Source organism: Ahaetulla prasina, chromosome 5 (genome assembly GCF_028640845.1).
Source record: "Ahaetulla prasina isolate Xishuangbanna chromosome 5, ASM2864084v1, whole genome shotgun sequence".
Taxonomy (NCBI): Eukaryota; Metazoa; Chordata; class Lepidosauria; order Squamata; family Colubridae; genus Ahaetulla; species Ahaetulla prasina.
This window is the reverse complement of record NC_080543.1, coordinates 5910388-5929608: the sequence shown is the minus strand read 5'-3', so window position 1 is coordinate 5929608 and position 19221 is coordinate 5910388. Positions and strand designations below refer to the sequence as shown.

Below are 19221 nucleotides of genomic sequence, written 5' to 3'. Positions count from 1 at the left end.
CCCACTTGCCCCCCACCCCGTCTCTATGCCATGCTATTTAGGCATCTTTTTGAGGACAGGCACACGGAAGGGGCACATATTTGCCAACCAGTAGGGAAAATAAGTGAATATTATTATTATTGTTGTTGTTGTTGTTATTATTATTATTATTATTATTATTATTATTATTATTATTATTATTATTATTATTATTATTTATTAGATTTCTATACCGCCCTTCTCCCGAAGGACTCAGGGCGGTGTACAGCCAGAATAAAAAATCCAAAAACAATACAATATACAATTAAAACAAAATTTAAAAACTTATTATACAATTTGGCCGAAAAACATTAAAACATTTAAAATTCTAAAAACCCATTAAAATTCATATAAAATTTAGAAATATAAAATATAAATTTAAAATACAACACAATTTAAGCCAGCCAGCCCCACGCGAATAAATAAATACGTTTTCAATTTGCGGCGAAAGGTCCGAAGGTCAGATATTTGGCGTAAACCAGGGGGAAGTTCGTTCCAGAGGGTAGGAGCCCCCACAGAGAAGGATCTTCCCCTGGGGGCCGCCAGCCGACACTGTTTGGCAGACGGCACCCTGAGAAGTCCCTCTCTGTGTGAGCGTACGGGTCGGTGGGAGGCATGAGGTAACAGTAGGCGGTCCCGTAAGTACCCGGGCCCTAAGCCATGAAGCGCTTTGAAGGTAGTAATGAAAACCTTAAAGTGCACCCGAGAGACCACAGGCAGCCAGTGCAATATGCGCAGGAGTGGTGTTACATGGGAGCTACGTGGAGCTCCCTCTATCACCCGCGCAGCTGCGTTCTGGACTAACTGAAGCCTCCGAGTGCACTTCAAGGGGAGCCCCATGTAGAGAGCATTGCAATAATCCAAGCGAGAGGTGCCCGGGACACAATGACCGTCACAAACATTGTTGTGACCCAGGCCCAAGTAGGTAGTAGGAAACTCAGTCTGTGAAAACAAACAAACTTTATTCGAACAGCTGAGGATTACTTCATTCCCAGCATCGTTCAACTAAATTAAAGCAAATTCCTCCCAACACAAATTCCTCAGCCCTATCGCAAACCTTGGTCCAATTAGGCAAACTGCCAGAGGCCTTTCTTGCTAAAAGTTCAGAAGACACCGGTACAAAAATAAATGCAAAAAGACGAAGCTATCAACGTTGTTTTCCGGCAAAGCCCAAACACCCTTGCTGGTCTTTTAAGCCTTCTGGGAGGGGCCAATCATCTCTTGGCCCTATTCCCGAGTCGTCCTCTTTGCTTGAGCTGCTCTTGCCTTCTGGCAGCTCATCTAATGCGTGCATTAGGAACAGGCTCCTCCTGTTCTTCTGCCTCACTACTATCAGCCTCTGGAGCCTCTGGAGTCCGCCCCTCACTCCCCGATGGCCCTGGCCCCACCTCAGCCTCATCGCTGTCTGACTCCGTTGCCAGCTCCATAGGCTGCTGGCAGACCACAACAAACATGAACCAGTTGCCAAAACATCTGAATTTTGATCACACGACCACGGGGATGCTGCAGCAGTCTTTAAGTATGAAAAATAGTCTTGACATTTTTTTTTAATGCCGTTGTAACTTTGAACGGTCACTAAACAAGCTGCCGTAAGTCAAAGACTATGGCTGTTCTATATTCTTGGATATATAAATATACCCGCCGCTCGTCCTCTAGTTTAATTGTCAGCTGTGTTCGAGACACACGCAAACTTATTTTTAGACTCGTTTTTCCTGTGTTATTTTTTTAAAAAAAAACAAAAAAGTAAAGAAGACTTTGCTTTTAGCTGTTTTTGAAGCGTCTGATGTTTAAGCCGATAAATGTTTAACCCCAAATTGAGGATTAAAGGCAGTGGGGGTGGGAGAAAAAAAAAAGCCTTTTAAAAAACAGATAGGAAGGAACAAAAGTTATTTAAGGAAGTTCGTGCTTCGGAGCAGAGAATGTCAGCCCACATCCAAAATTTGGAAAGATCAGGGGTGAAATTCACTTACCGTTTCCTACCGGTTCGCAAATGAGCACGCTGTTGTCCGCGTGTGCGCGAAGCCTTCTGCGCATGCGCAGAGGCTGAAAAAAAGGGACGTCATGACGTCCACGTGGGTGGGTGGGGTTCAGTAGTGGGTTTTTGGGGTTTTTTGCATTTATATCCCACCCTTCTCCGAAGACTCAGGGCGGCTTACATTATATCAAGCAATAGTCTTCATCCATTTGTATATTATATACAAAGTCAACTTATTGCCCCCAACAATCTGGGTCCTCATTTTACCTACCTTATAAAGGATGGAAGGCTGTGTCAACCTTGGGCCTGGTGGGACTTGAACCTGCAGTAATTGCAAGCAGCTGCTGTTAATAACAGACTGTCTTACCAGTCTGAGCCACCAGAGGCCCTTTTCAATTACCTTTGCTACTGGTTTGAAACTTTCTGCACATGCACACAGCGTCCATGATGATGTCTGGGTGGGTGGGCGGAGCCTCCCACTTGCCGCCGCTATGGGTTCGCCCAAACCAGGGCGAACCGGTAGAAACTCACTGCTGCTGGGGTTTTGTGCAGTCCGCCCTACCGTATCGCGTGATCCGGTAGGAACCGGCTGAATTTCACCCCTGGACAGATGGATGTTCATCTATTTCCATATACCGTAATAATATTAAACCGGTTTTTATAGAACAGAATAGAATAGAATAGAATAGAATAGAATAGAATAGAATAGAATAGAATAGAATAGAATAGAATAGAATAGAATAGAATAGAATAGAATAGAATTTTTATTGGCCAAGTGTGATTGGACACACAAGGAATTTGTCTTGGTGCATATGCTCTCAGTGTACATAAAAGAAATAGAATAGAATAGAATAGAATAGAATAGAATAGAATAGAATAGAATAGAATAGAATAGAATAGAATAGAATAGAATAGAGAATATATTACAGAATAGAATAGAATAGAGAACATATTACAGAATAGAATAGAATTTTTATTGGCCAAGTGTGATTGGACACACAAGGAATTTGTCTTGGTGCATATGCTCTCAGTGTACGTAAAAGAAAAGATACGTTCATCAAGCTACAACATTTACAACACAATTGATGGTCAATATATCAATATAAATCATAAGGATTGCCAGCAACAAGTTATAGTCATACAGTCATAAGTGGAAAGAGATTGGTGATGGGAACTATGAGACGATTAATAGTAGTGCAGATTCAGTAAATAGTCTGACAGTGTTGATGGAATTATTTGTTTGTGAATATAATGACTCCAGTTGAAGGATACAGAACAGGATTCGATCGACTGGCAGCCTCTTAAAAGCAGGACGGCAAAAAATAGCAGCGGCCAAAATTCAATGAAAAACCTCAGTGGAAAGAATATTTCGAACTGCTGTCAGAAACACACGCAGCTTGTCGTCGGCCGTAAGATAATCAGGAACAATCGCACAACTGGGACAGTTGCAGGGGGGGGGGAAAAACACACAAAGCCTCAGCTTTCCCCATAGGAAAAAAAAATCACTGCAAAGGTTGTGTGGTTGTGACAGGGCATCTCTGGCAGGTTTTAATGATCGGGTTAATATATAACTACAGGTAGTCCTCGATTTGCAACAGTTCACTTAGTGGCCATTCCAAGTTGCAGCAGCATTGAAAATTTATTTATTTATTTATTTATTTGATCATATTTATATACCGCCCTATCTCCCGAAGGACTCAGGGCGGTTAAAAAAAAAGTGACCGATGACCGTTTTTCACATTTACAACCGTCGCAGCATCCCCCCCCCACCCCCGTGGTCACGTGATTTAAATAAAATACAGGTAGTTCTCGACTTGCTTCATTTAGTGACCGTTCAAAGTTACAATGGCGCTGGAAAAAAATGACCGTTTTTCACACTTATGACCGTTGCCGTGTCATGTGGTTTACATTCGGATGCCTGACAACTGATCCACACTTATGACGGTTGCCATGTCCAAAGTCAAAGAGGAAACTAGATTCACTTAACAACCGTGTTTCTAACGTAAGAACTGCAGTGAGTCACTTAACAAATGCAGCCGGAAAGGTCGTAAATTGGGGCAAGGCTCCCTTCACAAATTTCTCGCTTAGCAACGTAACTGTTGGGCTCAATTGTGGTCGTAGGTTGAGGACCTACCTGTATAAGAGTCTTGAGCATCAGCATTTGAATTTGCAAAGTGGCAATTCACGAACATGTTTAATTGCAAGTAGTCCAAGACTTCTAATAATTATTGGGACAAGAATTTATCTTGCTAGGCAAGGCGGTTGTTAAGTGAGTTTGGTCCCAATTTGCCATCTTCCTTGCCACAGTTGTTAAGTGAATTGTTGCCCATTATTAAGTTAGGAACACGGTTGTTAAGTGATTTGGGGACCCTCCCAGGTGGCTATCCCAAATAGCGACTTTGTGACTCTGGAATGTTGCCACACCGCTGAATTTTGAACGTGTCATTGTGGGGCGTATCCAAATTGGGCGTGACTCAATCAACAACCACCTTGCTTAACAACAGAAATTCCAGTCCCAATGTTGTCATAAGATGAGGACTACCTGGAATGCATTCAGGGTTTTTTTTTTCCTCCCTTCAAAAAATTGAATTAATATAATTTGGTCTCTCTCTTTTTTTCTTTCTTTCTTTCTTGCTTGCTTGCTTGCTTGCCTTCCCTCCTTCCCTCTCTTCTTCTTTCTTTCTTTCTTTCTTTTTTCTCTTTCTTTCCTTCCTTCCTTCCATCTTTCTTCCTTTCTTTTCCTTGCTTGCTTTCCTTCCTTCCCTCCCTCCCTCCCTCTCTCCTTCTTTCTTTCTTTCCTTTCTTCCTCCTTCCCTTCCTTCCCTTTTTCCTTCCTTCTTTCTTTTCTTTCTTTTTGTTCTTTTCTTTTTCTTGCTTCCTTCCCTTCCCTTCCCTTTCCTCTTTCCTTCTTTTTCTCCCAGATCTGCTGCATTCCCAGCCATGTCGGAACCCATAACGCTGAATGTTGGCGGGAAGTTATACACGACCTCCCTCTCCACTTTGACCAGCTTTCCGGACTCTATGCTGGGTGCCATGTTCAGTGGGAAGATGCCCACCAAAAGGGACAGCCAAGGCCACTGCTTCATTGACCGAGACGGCAAAGTTTTCCGCTACATCCTCAACTTCTTGAGAACTTCTCACCTGGACCTTCCCGAGGACTTCCAAGAAATGGGCCTGCTTCGGCGAGAAGCGGACTTTTACCAGGTCCAACCACTCATTGAGGCTCTACTGGAGAAGGAAGTGGAGCTCTCTAAAGCTGAGAAAAACGCGATGCTGAACATCACTTTGGATCAAAGGACACAAACGGTTCATTTCACCGTCCGGGAAGCTCCTCAGATCTACAGCTTGTCCTCTTCTAACATGGAGGTGTTCAGCGCTCACATCTTCAGCACTTCCAGTTTGTTCCTCAAACTCCTGGGCTCCAAGCTTTACTACTGCTTCAACGGCAACCTGGCCTCCATCTCTACTTATTTAGAAGATCCCTACCACGTCACCTTGGATTGGGTGGCCAGCGTGGAAGGTCTACCCGAAGAGGAATACACAAGGCAGAACCTAAAGAGGCTGTGGGTCCTTCCCACCAAGAAACAAATTAACAGTTTCCAGGTTTTTGTGGAGGAAGTGCTAAAAATTGCCATGAGTGATGGGTTTTGTGTAGACTCCACTCACCCACACACGACGGATTTCATGAACAATAAGATTATTCGGCTGATCCGGTACAGATAAGACATAGAACCGGTTTTCTGTCAACGCTGCGACGTGTCACCGGCTCACAGCCTGGAGCTGACTTCGCAAACCATGGGCTAATCCAAACCTTGGTTCTAACTGGAGAAGGCCTTCACTAAAATGACTAACCCAGATGTGCTAAAACTAGAAAACAGGGATGTGATGAATTTTTATGTGGGAAGTACGTAGGCGTCTTGCTCCGTAAAAATTCGCCGTTCACCTTGAAGGAAAATCATTAGGAAACCCACTAAGAGGTGGTCCTCAGTTTATAACCATACAGGTAGTCCTCGACATAACAACAGTTCATTTAGTGACTGTTTCAAAGCTACAGAGTCCTTTTGCGACCTTCTGACAAGCCAGGTCAGGTGGCGGGGAAACCAGATTCGTTGAACTATCAGGTTACTAATTTAAGAACTGCAGTGATTCACTTAACCAAAGTGGTGAGAAAAGTCGAAAATGTCTCACTCGGCAGCATCAGCTGTGGTCGTAAATTGAGGACACTTATAATTTCAAACGGTCATTAAACAAATGGTTGGAGGTCAAGGAATAACTTTATGATATTTTTTATACTTTATGATGAACTGCGGTAGGCGCAGTGGTTAGAATGCGGTACTGCAGGCTACTTCTGCTGACTGCCGACTGACTGCAATTTGGCAGTTCGAATCTCACCAGGCTCAAGGTTGACTCAGCCTCCCATCCTTCCGAGGTCGGTAAAATGAGGACCCAGATTCTGGGGGGCAAAATGCTGACTCTGTAAACCACTTAGAGAGGGCTGTAAAGCACTGTGAAGCCTATATAAGTCTAAGTGCTATGCGGAGGGAGGGAGGGAGGGCAGGAGGAAGGAAAGGAAGGAAGGAAGGAAGGAAGGAAGGAAAGGAAGGAAGGAAGGAAGGAAGGAAGGAAGGAAGGAAGGGGCGAGCCATGGTGGCAAAGTGGTTAGAATGCAGTATTGCAGGCTACCTTACTGCTCACTGCCAACAGTTCGATCCTGACTGGCTCAAGATTTTTTAAGAAAATGTTGGATAACCATTTGTCTGAAATGGTGTAGGGTTTCCTGCCTGGGCAGGGGGTTGGACTAGAAGACCTCCAAGGTCCCTTCCAACTGTGTTATTATTATTATTATTATTATTATAAGATTGACTCAGCCTTCCATCCTTCCGAGGTCGGTAAAATGAGGACCCAGATTGTTGGGGGCAAGAGACTGACTCCGTAAATGGAGGGTGATAAACAGAGGTGGTATTCACTTACTGGAAATTTTTAAGAAAATGTTGGATAACCATCTGACTGAAATGGTATAGGGTTTCCTGCCTGGGCAGGGGGTTGGACTAGAAGGCCTCCAAGGTCCCTTCCAACTCTGATGTTATGTTATGTTACTTTCCCTACTGTGATCGCTTTGGTCAAGCGTGTGCCTTCCGCGCGCATGTGCTTTGCTCGCTCATGTGCGCAACTTACAAAACGTGCCTAAATAGGACAGCATAGGACCTGGGCAGATGGGCAGGTCGCTACTACCGGTTCGCCTGAACCGGCTGAAAACCAGCTCTGGTGATAAAGCACTGTGAAGCGGTATAGAAGTCTTAAGTGCTCTTGCTAGCATTGAAGTAAAGGAACAGCGTGGAGGCACCTTGGTCATTCTATCAGAAATACTTCTGATAAGATTGGAACAGGCTGTTCTGAATTCAAAATAGTTTGTACCCTTGATTGGCAATGGTGAGCTCATTCTGTTCAAGTGTCACCTCTTTTCACATCCGCGCGGAAAAACAAGGATTCAAACACCAAGGAAAGAAGAGGAAATAATTGGTATTTCTATTTATAAGTTTTGTCTGAGGCTGGAATGAAACTGTCTGTTTCTATTCTAGGGGAGAGAGAGAAATATATATATAGTATGACCACAAACACGAAGCCAAACAACAGCAATGCAGCTCACCAGCTCAAATTCCCCTGCAACTCAGACTAATCTGAGCACAACCAAGCCCCCACCAACACAGGACACACCGCCAGCCAATCAGAGCACAAAAAAAACCCCATCCAATCAGAGCACAGCCAAGCTCCCACCCAATCAGTTCAAACCCCCACTGGCAGTTAAAAAGGAAGAAACAGCTGCAATCACACATTGCTCCCAGAAGCACGAAGCTGAAGCCTGAAGATGACGAATGAGACTTTGTCGAAACGTCGCCAAGACACTTCCAATTTTACGCGGGAGAAAATCCGAATAACCAAAGACCTGCATATATATAGATATAGATATAGATATAGATATAGATATAGATATAGATATAGATATAGATATAGATATAGATATAGATATAGATATAGATATAGATATAGATATAGATATAGATATATAGATATATATAGATATATATATATATATATATATATATATATATATATATATATATATATATTTGTTTTCTGAGGTTTTTGCGGTGTTTGTATAGGTCTTTGGTTATTGGGTTTTCTCCACGTCGAGAATTCTCGACGAAGTCTCATTCATCATCTTCAGGCTGTTCAGCCTGCTTCTAGAAGCTTAAGCACGAAGCTGTAAACACCAGCCTGAAGGTGATGAATGAGACTTCGTCGAAACATCGCCAAGACACTTCCAATTTTACGCGGGAGAAAACCTGAATAACCAAAGACCGATAGATAGATAGATAGATAGATAGATAGACAGACAGACAGACAGACAGACAGACAGACATGCAATACAGTCCCCAACTTACAACAATTCATTTAGTGACTGTTTAAAGTTACAAAAAGTGACTTACGACCATTTTCACGTGACTTGTGCAGCATTCCCATGGTCGTCTGACCAAAATTTGGCAGGCGTGGCAGCTGGCGTGTATTTATAACATATCCCGGGGTCATGGAATCCTGCTTTGCGACCTTCTGACAAGCAAAGTCAATGGGGTAGCCAGATTCACTTAACAGCCGTGTGAGTAACTTAACAACGGCTGCGATTCGCTCGACAATGGTGGCGAGGAAGGCCATAAAATGGGGCAAAACTCACTTAACAGCTGTCTCGCTGAGCCAAATTCTGAGCTTCGTTTTGGTCATAAGTCGAGGACTACCTGTATAGCAATGTTTTTACTCGGAAGAAGTGTAAAATTTACCCAGAGACGTTGAACAAACTTTCATTTCTCTCATGACAACAGCCTTGTTTTAACTTCGTTGCCTCAGTTTTCCCATTGGAAAGGGAGGCGGGGACAGCCTTAACTTAAGAAAACAGACACTTTCGGAGATTAAAAACCATATTTTTTTAAAAATAAAAATGACTTGAACTGAGCAGGGCATGATAACCATGGGGTTGATCCCTTCTCATTTATAGAATACAGGTAGTTCTCGATTTGTTTCATTTAGTGACCGTTCAAAGTTACAACGGCGCTGGGGGAAAAAATGACTCATGACCGTTTTTCATACTTATGACCTTTGCCTCATCCCCAGCGTCATGTGATATACAATCGGATATTTGACAACTGACTCACATTTATGACGGTTGCAGTGTCCCGGGGTCACGTGATCCCCTTTTTGCGACCGTCTGACAAGCAAAGTCAGTGGGGAAGCCAGATTCACTTAACAACCGTGTTGCTAACTGAACTGGTGATTCACTTAACAACGGTGGCAAGAAAGGTCATAAAATGGGGCAAAACTCACTTAACGTCTCGCCTAACATCGGGAATTTTGGGCTCAGTGGTGGTCGTAAGTTGAGGACTACCTGTATAAACACAGAGCGGCATATTTTTTCTATTCTCTGCCTGATTTTAGAGACAAATGGCTGCGTATCCCCTTCAGGAGAAACTAAGATATAAGGCCAGAGTAGATCGGATTCTCACCGATAGAATAGAATAGAATAGAATAGAATAGAATAGAATAGAATAGAATAGAATAGAATAGAATAGAATCTTTTATTGGCCAAGTGTGATTGGACACACAAGGAATTTGTCTTGGTGCATATGCTCTCAGTGTACATAAAAGAAAAGATACGTTCATCAAGGTACAACATTTACAACACAACTGATGGTCAATATATCAATATAAATCATAAGGATTGCCAGCAACAAGTTATAGTCATACAGTCATAAGTGGAAAGAGATTGGTGATGGGAACGATGAAACGATTAATAGTAGTGCAGATTCAGTAAATAGTCTGACAGTGTTGAGGGAATTATTTGTTTAGCAGAGTGATGGCCTTCGGGAAAAAACTGTTCTTGTGTCTAGTTGTTCTGGTGTGCAGTGCTCTATAGCGTCGTTTTGAGGGTAGGAGTTGAAACAGTTTATGTCCAGGATGCGAGGGATCTGCAAATATTTTCACGGCCCCCTTCTTGATTCGTGCAGTATACAGGTCCTCAATGGAAGGCAGATTGGTAGCAATTATTTTTTCTGCAGTTCTAATTATCCTCTGAAGTCTGTGTTTTTCTTGTTGGGTTGCAGAACCGAACCAGACAGTTATAGAGGTGCAAATGACAGACTCAATAATTCCTCTGTAGAACTGGATCAGCAGCTCCTTGGGCAGTTTGAGCTTACTGAGTTGGCGCAGAAAGAACATTCTTTGTTGTCCTTTTTTAATGATGTTTTTGATGTTAGCTGTCCATTTGAGATCTTGCGATATGATAGAACCCAGAAATTTGAAGGTTTCTACTGTTGATACTGTGTTGTCAAGTATTGTGAGAGGTGGAAGTATGGAAGGGTTTTTCCTAAAGTCTACCACCATTTCTACGGTTTTGAGTGTGTTCAGTTCCAGATTGTTTTGGTTGCACCACAAGGCTAGTCGTTCGACCTCTCGTCTATATGCGGATTCGTCATTGTCTGATCTGTTTGAAGGCCAAAATGGTGGCTTCCTTGTCCATCAACACAAGCTCTCTTCATATCTCAGCAGGTAGCTTCCCACGTGAGCTGCAAAAAACTTCTTTTTTGTGTTCTTCAGTTTTGGCAGCCATAGGCAAAATATCCCCCAAATCGTGAAGATGACAGTGACTTTCATTTAACATGGCTGGCTGGGGAATTCTGGGAGTTGAAGTCCGCACATCTTCAACTTATGCTACCTGCAGAGGTAAGGAGTTCAGGAGGAGGCCAGCTTTTGAAATCGTTTTCTACTTAATGAAATTGCTGTTTTCCACTACGGCGACACCACCATCCTATTGTTCTGACGCAGCTCCCCAAACACGACAAACCCTCTGAAGTGAACTCAATGATTTCTTTATTAGGAGCGCCAGCAGCCCCAGCAAAAAGTTTCTTTCTCACCGCAGGCTCACAAGTCCGTCTGTCCAGAAGATGAATAGTTGTCTGCCACACTTATTCATCTCCGCCCCCTGCCTTTTATCCCCAGAGCCAGGGTGGGGCTTCGCTAGCAGAGGTGGTTCTTCCGTCCCAAGGACCGGCCCATAGATTTCCACCGCTCTCCTCTCCTCTGCCTTCTGTGCATCTGCACGTCAGGCACTGGACCCAGCTGTTCCTCCTCTTCCTCATCAGCCACCTCCAGACCTGGGGGCTGTTGACTCTCCATCTGAGGGCTGACGGACGGCCCAGGCTCCGCCTTGGTCTCTCTCTCTCTGTGCCAGCTCCATTCCCTCTTCCCCCTCGGAGCTCTCAGCTTGCTTTGATGCTGACCCTGACTCCCACGCCCCCACCTCCTCCTCCTCCTCTGATTCAGCTGCCGGGGCCGGTGGCCAACAAGCCCCAACAGCTATCCTCCCATCGGTTATGCGTGTTGTCGTGTCCCACTCCTCCTCTGACGGCCGGGTCTGTAAAGTGTGTATCAAGCGTGGCCACGAAGCCTCTGCAGCTTTGCCAAAGTCCTGTCAGAGTTCTCAGGGCAGGCAGGAATCCAAGGTGTGACTTCAGCAACCAGATTAGACTTTGCCTGACTCAAAGAATGCCAGAAAGCAGATCCTTTATATAGGCCATGAGGTGTGGCTCCATGACTCAGCACTTATCCAGGCCTGCCCCTCCCTTTTGCTGACGTCGCCTCTCCATTCTCCGGAAGCGTGGATCTGTCCACCCTCCAGCTGCCGGCAATTCTAGCTCGTGACTGGCTTCATGCTCATCATGCTCACACGCTGTCGGGGGGAGGTTTATTTGCTCATTCTGTCTGGGCATGGTGCCAAGACTGGGGGCTGGAGGCATGCCAGGCCATTCGTCTTGCTCAGTCTGTCCGGGCATGGTGCCAGGACTGGGGGCTGGAGGCATGCCAGGCCATTCGTCTTCATTATCAGTCTCTGGCTGAGATAGCAGGAGATGAGAGGGGCCCAGCTGCGGAGAGGGGGGCGGGCGAGGCACAACACGTGTATTTATTTATGCCTGCCAGTAGATGACAGAATAAAATGCGGCACAACCAATGGCAGCAAAACTACATTGTTTTCCACCTAAAGCTGCAAGATCTTGTATTTATTCTTCCTCAGGGAGGCTGGGCCAACAACGTCCCTGTATTCGTCTTGTTTTCTCTTCACGTGGAAGCACTTGAAGCAAATGTTTGTAACCTAGGTGTAAGAATCCTTATTCTCAATGATTCAACTCCTACTTAGTTGGGAAGAATCCCCAAACCACGCTTTTCTTTTGTTTTGATTTTTTGGCCTTTCAAGTCAGATTTGACCCGTGTGGTGACGACCTCAAAAACTTGGCAGCTTTTTTGGCAAGATTTTTCAAGAAGTGGTTTGTTATTGCTTCTTTCCTGGGGCTGAGATATAGTGACTGGCCTAAGGTTTGGTGTCTAAGGCAGAACTAAAACTCGCCTCTCCTGGTGATTAGTTCAATGTTATCCCACCGGCTTTCGTACCTACAGCGGGACGAGAACTCATAATCACCTGTTTATTGGAGCAAAGTTATCTAGCTAGTTTTCGTGCCTAAGGCAGGATTAGAACTCACAATCACCTGTTTATTGGCCCAAAATTATCTAGCTAGTTTTCGTGCCTAAGGCGGGATTAGAACTCACAATCACCTGTTTACTGGCCCAAAATTATCTAGCTAGTTTTCGTGCCTAAGACGGGATTAGAACTCACAATCACCTGTTTACTGGCCCAAAATTATCTAGCTAGTTTTCGTGCCTAAGGCGGGATTAGAACTCACAGTCACCTGTTGATTGGCCCAAAGTCACCCAGCTGGCTTTCATGCCTAAACCGGGACTAGAACTCACTGTCTCCTGGTGATTGGCCCAAAGTCACCCAATCAGCTTTCGTGCTTATGGCAGAACTAAAACTCACCATCTCCTGGTGTTTGGTCCAGAGCTACCCAACTGGCTTTTGTGCCTAAAACGAGACTAGAATTCAAAGTCACCCAGCCAGTTTTCATACCTAACTAGAACTTGCTTGTCTCCCAGTTGCTAGCCTGATTCCTTTACTGCTTCAATAAACAGGTCCTCCCAGAATTATTATTACTCTTGGAAATTTCCTTACGGATGTAGAATTTCCACATTCTAAGCGGTGATTTTCCAGGACTTAAATATGTTGCAGGTTTTTCACAAGGTAAAGGGTAAAAATACCCCCAGGTTGAGCTTGGCGCCTGGTGTGGACATCTCTGGAGTTTTCCAGCATTGTGGAAGTTGCGTCATTTTTCTCAGAAATGTTTTCCTACTTCCAGATTTTATGAATAGCCATGAGGTTCCCAGTGGCTTAGCTACTAAGAGAGATGAGCAAATTCTTACAGGCAATCCTCGCGTTACGACCGCAATTGAGCCCCACATTTCTGATATTAAGCGAGACAGATGTTAAGTTAGTTTTGTCCCGTTTTAGGACCTGTCTGTCCACCGTTGTTAAGTGAATCACTGCAGTTGTTAAGTTGGCAACACCGTTGTGAAGTGAATTTGGCTTCCCTATTGGTCACAAAAGGGGATCATGTGACCTGGCACTCGGCAACCGTCATAAATATGAGTCAGTTGCCAAGGGTCTGAATTTTGATCACCGCGGTGTGGCTCAGGCTGTAAGAAACCTGTTATTAAAACACAGCTGCCTGCAATTACTGCAGGTTCTAGTCCCACCAGGTCCAAGGTTGACTCAGCCTTCCATCCTTTATAAGGTAGGTAAAATGAGGACCCAGATTGTTGGGGGGGCAATAAGTTGACTTTGTAAATATACAAATAGAATGAGACTATTGCCTTACACACTGTAAGCCGCCCTGAGTCTTCGGAGAAGGGCGGGATATAAATGTAAACCAAAAAAAAAACCATGGGGCTGTCGCAAGTGTGAAGAACAAGTCATATACCGGTATTCCTTTTATCTGTGCCATTGTTGCTTCGGTCATTAAACAAATGGTTGTAAGTCAAGGACTACCTGTATTTCTTTTCAGAGGACACTAATTTACACAACTGTTCCTGGGCAGTTGTGATGGACCATAAGTCTTTTGTCTTTCATCCTGCTTATACTTGGGAAAACCCAACAAGCGAACACCTCAAATAGCTTTTATTTTCCACTGCCCGGCTGGTGGTAGGTTGTCTCTGTAATAGCATTCCAAAATTAAATAAAACATGTGATTATACTTTGTAAGCGGTTGAAGCCTTCAGCTAATATCAAGTTTTCACAATCGCAAAGTTGAACTATCAGAAGATTTCGTAATTATACATGATTCCCAGCAGCCTTTGTTCCAAGTCTTTTTACTACTGACGCCCGTGGAGTGCCTGCTAAAATACTGTGGTTTGGCATCTCATACGAACACGAAACTGTCTGGCATGGCGGATAAGGTTTTTGTAATTCCAGGGTCCTCCATATCAGGGATCTCCAACCTTGGCAACTTTAAGACTTGTGGACTTTAACTCCCAGAGTTCCTCAGCCAGCTTTGCTTTGCTGGCTGAGGAATTCTGGGAGTTGAAGTCCACAAGTCTTAAAGCTGCCAAGGTTGGAGACCCCCTGCTCCGTATCATGTCTACTACAATTGTCATCGGTGAAAATATGACCATCCGAGATCAGGCCAAGTCTAAAAACGCCAGGGAATTTCTAGAAGCCTGACACTCTGGCAAACCAGCCATCAATAGACATGCAGACATTAACAATATCTATAAACTCTGTGAAAGAGATAATCAACTAGCCAAAAAAGGAATAAAAAGACTCGAGCACGTCTTTACCAGCAATCAGCACCCAGATCAGCATAGATTTATTCCAAGATTAACATCAAATCAATGATCAAGTAAACAATACCCCAATCAAGAACCCGCCAAAGAAGCCAAACGCAAATAGCCCAACCAAAGGATCTCTAAGAAGACCCCCACCAACAATTATCAGGGCAAACCACTAGAATATAAACCGGGAACAAACCACACTCCTTTCTAGCACTGATGATGTTACTTAGTTTATTTATTTATTTATTTATTTATTTATTTATTTATTTATTTTATTAGATTTATAAACCGCCCTTCTCCCGAAGGACTCAGGGCGGTGTACAGCCAAAGTAAAAAGAAACAATGTACAGATTAAAAGTAAAATTAAAAAACTTATTATACAGTGTGGCCGAAATTAAAATAGTTAAAAATCTAAAAGACCCCAAATTAAAACTAAAAGAAATTTAAAAATTTAAAACTAGACAATTTAAGAAAGCCCCGCACGAACAAACAGATATGTTTTCAGTTCGCAGCGAAAAGTCCGAAGGTCAGGTATTTGACGTAAATCAGGAGGAAGTTCATTCCAAAGAGTAGGAGCCCCCACAGAGAAGGATCTTCCCCTGGGGGCCGCCAGCCGACATTGTCTGGCGGACGGCACCCTGAGAAGACCCTCTCTGTGCGAGCGTACGGGTCGGTGGGAGGCATGAGGTAACAGCAGCCGGTCCCGTAAGTACCCGGGCCCCAAGCCATGGAGCGCTTTGAAAGTGGTAACCAAAACCTTGAAATGCACCCGAAAGGCAACAGGAAGCCAGTGCAGTCTGCGCAGGAGAGGTGTCACATGGGAGCTACGTGAGACTCCCTCTATCACCCGCGCAGCTGCATTCTGGACCAACCGAAGCCTCCGAGTGCATCTCAAGGGGAGCCCCATGTAGAGAGCATTGCAATAATCCAGTTGGGTAATGAAACGCCTGCAAGAAAACATCCAAGCTCAGAGACCACTGAGGACCCCACTGTCTTCCTCCTTCTCCTCCTCTTCGCAATCCCTAGCAGTCAGTGGTGGGATTCAAGTAATTTAACAACCGCTGCTCTGCCCTAATGATTTCTTCCAACAACCAGTTTGCCAACCTGCTCAGAAAGTTAACAACCGGTTCTCTCGAAGTGGTGTGAACTGGCGGAATCCCACCACTGCTAGTAGTGCTGATGTTGTTAGGTAGTTAGGTAACGAAACATCTGCAAGAAAACAAGCAAGCTCAGTGAGCACTAATTTCAACCCTGAGCTACACATATTCTCCTTTATTGGTATAGTTGTCATAATTCCCTATTTATTTTTGTTTATCAAATGTATTTGTCACCCACATTTACGTGGCTATATAATATATAATATACAAATGGATGAAGACTATTGCTTGACATAGTGTAAGCCGCCCTGAGTCTTCGGAGAAGGGCGGGATATAAATGCAAATTAAAAAATAAGAACAAGATAAAACATTAAAAGCACTAGCACTTGGAATGGTGCATATACTGGCTACCACGATGCCAAAAAGATGCTGAGGTTCTAGAAAGTGTTCAGAGATCAGGACTATAATAATAATTATAGATAATTAGATAATAATTATAGATACTAAAGGCTAAATCGTGGGCAGAGGGCAGTACAAATGTTGGAAGCTTGTTAAAGAGAGATCCAATAGAATAGAATAGAATAGTGTGATTGGACACACAAGGAATTTGTCTTGGTGCATATGCTCTCAGTGTACATAAAAGAAAAGATACGTTCATCAAGGTACAACATTTACAACACAATTTATGGTCAGTGTATCAATATAAATCATAAGGATTGCCAGCCACAAAGTTACAGTCATACAGTCATAAGTGGAAAGAGATTGGTGATGGGAACGATGAGAAGATTATAGTAGTGCAGATTTAGTAAATAGTTTGACAGTGTTGAGGGAATTATTTGTTTAGCAGAGTGATGGCCTTCGGGAAAAAACTGTTCTTGTGTCTAGTTGTTCTGATGTGCAGTGCCCTAATCAAGGAGAGAAGCAATCTAGAACTAAGGAGAAATTTCCTGACAGTGAGAACCAGTGGAACAACTTGCCTCCAGAAGTTGTGGGTGCTCCATCACTGGAGGTTTTAAAGAAGAGATTGAACAACCATTTGTCTGGAATGGTACAGGGTCTGCTGCCTGAGCAAGGGGTTAGACTAGAAGACCTCTGAGGTCCCTTCCAGCCCTCTGATTTTATGTTCCAAAAAAATCAACACTAAAATCGATTTTAAAATTGACAAAGATGGGAAGGAAAGAAGCAAGATACACATGTGGGGGTTCATTAACCATCATTAATCCATTAACCATCATTAATCACCTCCAGAATGACAAATGCCCCTATATGACCCATGTTAGAAATAGAATAGAATTTTATTGGCCAAGTGTGATTGGACACACAAGGAATTTGTCTTGGTGCAGATGCTCTCAGTGTACATAAAAGAAAAGATACGTTCATCAAGGTACAACATTTACAACACAATTGATGGTCAATTGTACCTTGATGAACGTATATTTTCTTTTATGTACACTGAGAGCATATGCACCAAGACAAATTCCTTGTGTGTCCAATCACACTTGGCCAATAAAATTCTATTCTATTCAATATCGAAGCTATCGAAGTGCTGTCCCGGTGTTTGGAAGCCGTACGGGTCTGGATGGGGAGAAACAGGCTCAAGCTCAATCCCTCCAAGACAGAGTGGCTGTGGATGCCGGCATCCCGGTACAGTCAGCTGAGTCCACGGCTGACTGTTGGGGGCGAGTCATTGGCCCCGATGGAGAGGGTGCGCAACTTGGGCATCCTCCTGGATGAACGGCTGTCTTTTGAAGATCATTTGACGGCCGTCTCCAGGAGAGCTTTCTACCAGGTTCGCCTGGTACGCCAGTTGCGCCCCTTTCTAGACCGGGATGCCCTATGCACGGTCACTCACGCCCTCGTGACGTCTCGTCTGGATTACTGCAATGCTCTCTACATGGGGCTCCCCTTGAAGGGCATCCGGAGGCTGCAGTTAGTCCAGAATGCGGCTGCGCGGGTGATAGAGAGAGCCCCTCGTGGCTCCCGTGTGACACCTATCCTGCGCAGACTGCACTGGCTACCTGTGACCTTCCGGGTGCGCTTCAAGGTTTTGGTAACCACCTTTAAAGCGCTCCATGGCATAGGGCCGGGCTACTTACGGGACCGCCTACTGCTACCGAATACCTCTCACCGACCCGTGCGCTCTCACAGAGAGGGACTCCTCAGGGTGCCGTCAGCTAGGCAGTGTCGTCTGGCGACACCCAGGGGAAGGGCCTTCTCTGTGGGGGCTCCCACCCTCTGGAACGAACTCCCCCCAGGACTCCGTCAACTTCCGGACCTCCGAACCTTCCGTCGCAAGCTTAAAACATATTTATTCATCTGCGCAGGACTGGATTAGATTTTAAATTTATATTGGTTTTTAATGGGTTTTATACTGCTTTTTAATAATTCGGCCTTTTAGAATAAGTTTTTTTAATTGTTATTTTAATTTGTATTTATATGTTTTTTACTTGCCTGTGAACCGCCCTGAGTCCTTCGGGAGATAGGGCGGTATATAAATGTGATTAATAAATAAATAAATAAAAATAAATATATCAATATAAATCATAAGGATTGCCAGCAACAAGTTATAGTCATACAGTCATAAGTGGAAAGAGATTGGTGATGGGAACTATGAAACGATTAATAGTAGTGCAGATTCAGTAAATAGTCTGACAGTGTTGAGGGAATTATTTGTTTAGCAGAGTGATGGCCCTCGGGAAAAAACTGTTCTTGTGTCTAGTTGTTCTGGTGTGCAGTGCTCTATAGCGTCGTTTTGAGGGTAGGAGTTGAAACAGTTTATGTCCAGGATGCGAGGGATCTGCAAATATTTTCACGGCCCTCTTCTTGATTCGTGCAGTATACAGGTCCTCAATGGAAGGCAGATCTAGATGGCTAGAAATAGATGGTTAGAAATAGATGGCTTTTCAAATTCCTGATTTCTGGCTAGCTGGGCACACTTTCAAACCAAACTCTAGATGGCAGCCTGCTACCGTTTATATTTTTCTAAGACTTCCTTAAGGACTGATATTTTGCAAGTCAGATTTCCACTCAAAATGTTTAAAAAAATATAAGAAACGACAAGTGCAAGATGTATGTAAGATAGCGTATAAAATGTACAAATTTGATATTATAAGTGATAGGAATTTTAGAGTAATAAGGGATAAATGGGACAAGAAGGATATAAATATTATGAAGAGAATTGGGAGAAAATGTAAATATTAGATCACCGCTAGGAAACGATTGTAAAAAGGGAATGTATGTGTTTTGTGTTTGTTCTGTTGTGTTGCGTTATAAATAAAAAACTTATTTTATATATGTGTGTGTGTGTGAGAGAGAGAGAGAGAGAGAGAGAGAGAAAGGAGGCAGGCCCGTCAGTAACAGATTTATTGC

At 43.8% G+C, this 19221-nt stretch overlaps 1 protein-coding gene across 2 annotated transcripts in view; it reads left to right on the top strand.

Moving 5' to 3' along the window:
* Nucleotides 1-6516, top strand: part of KCTD21 (potassium channel tetramerization domain containing 21) — a 38339-nt gene extending 31823 nt beyond the window's left edge. For both annotated transcript variants that reach the window (XM_058186888.1, XM_058186887.1), the window contains one exon: nt 4915-6516. In XM_058186888.1, coding sequence (XP_058042871.1) covers nt 4934-5716 — 783 coding nt within the window. In that variant the 5' untranslated portion in view covers nt 4915-4933 and the 3' untranslated portion in view covers nt 5717-6516. The remainder of the gene's footprint in view (nt 1-4914) is intronic.
* The last annotated feature ends 12705 nt before the right edge of the window (nt 6517-19221 follow it).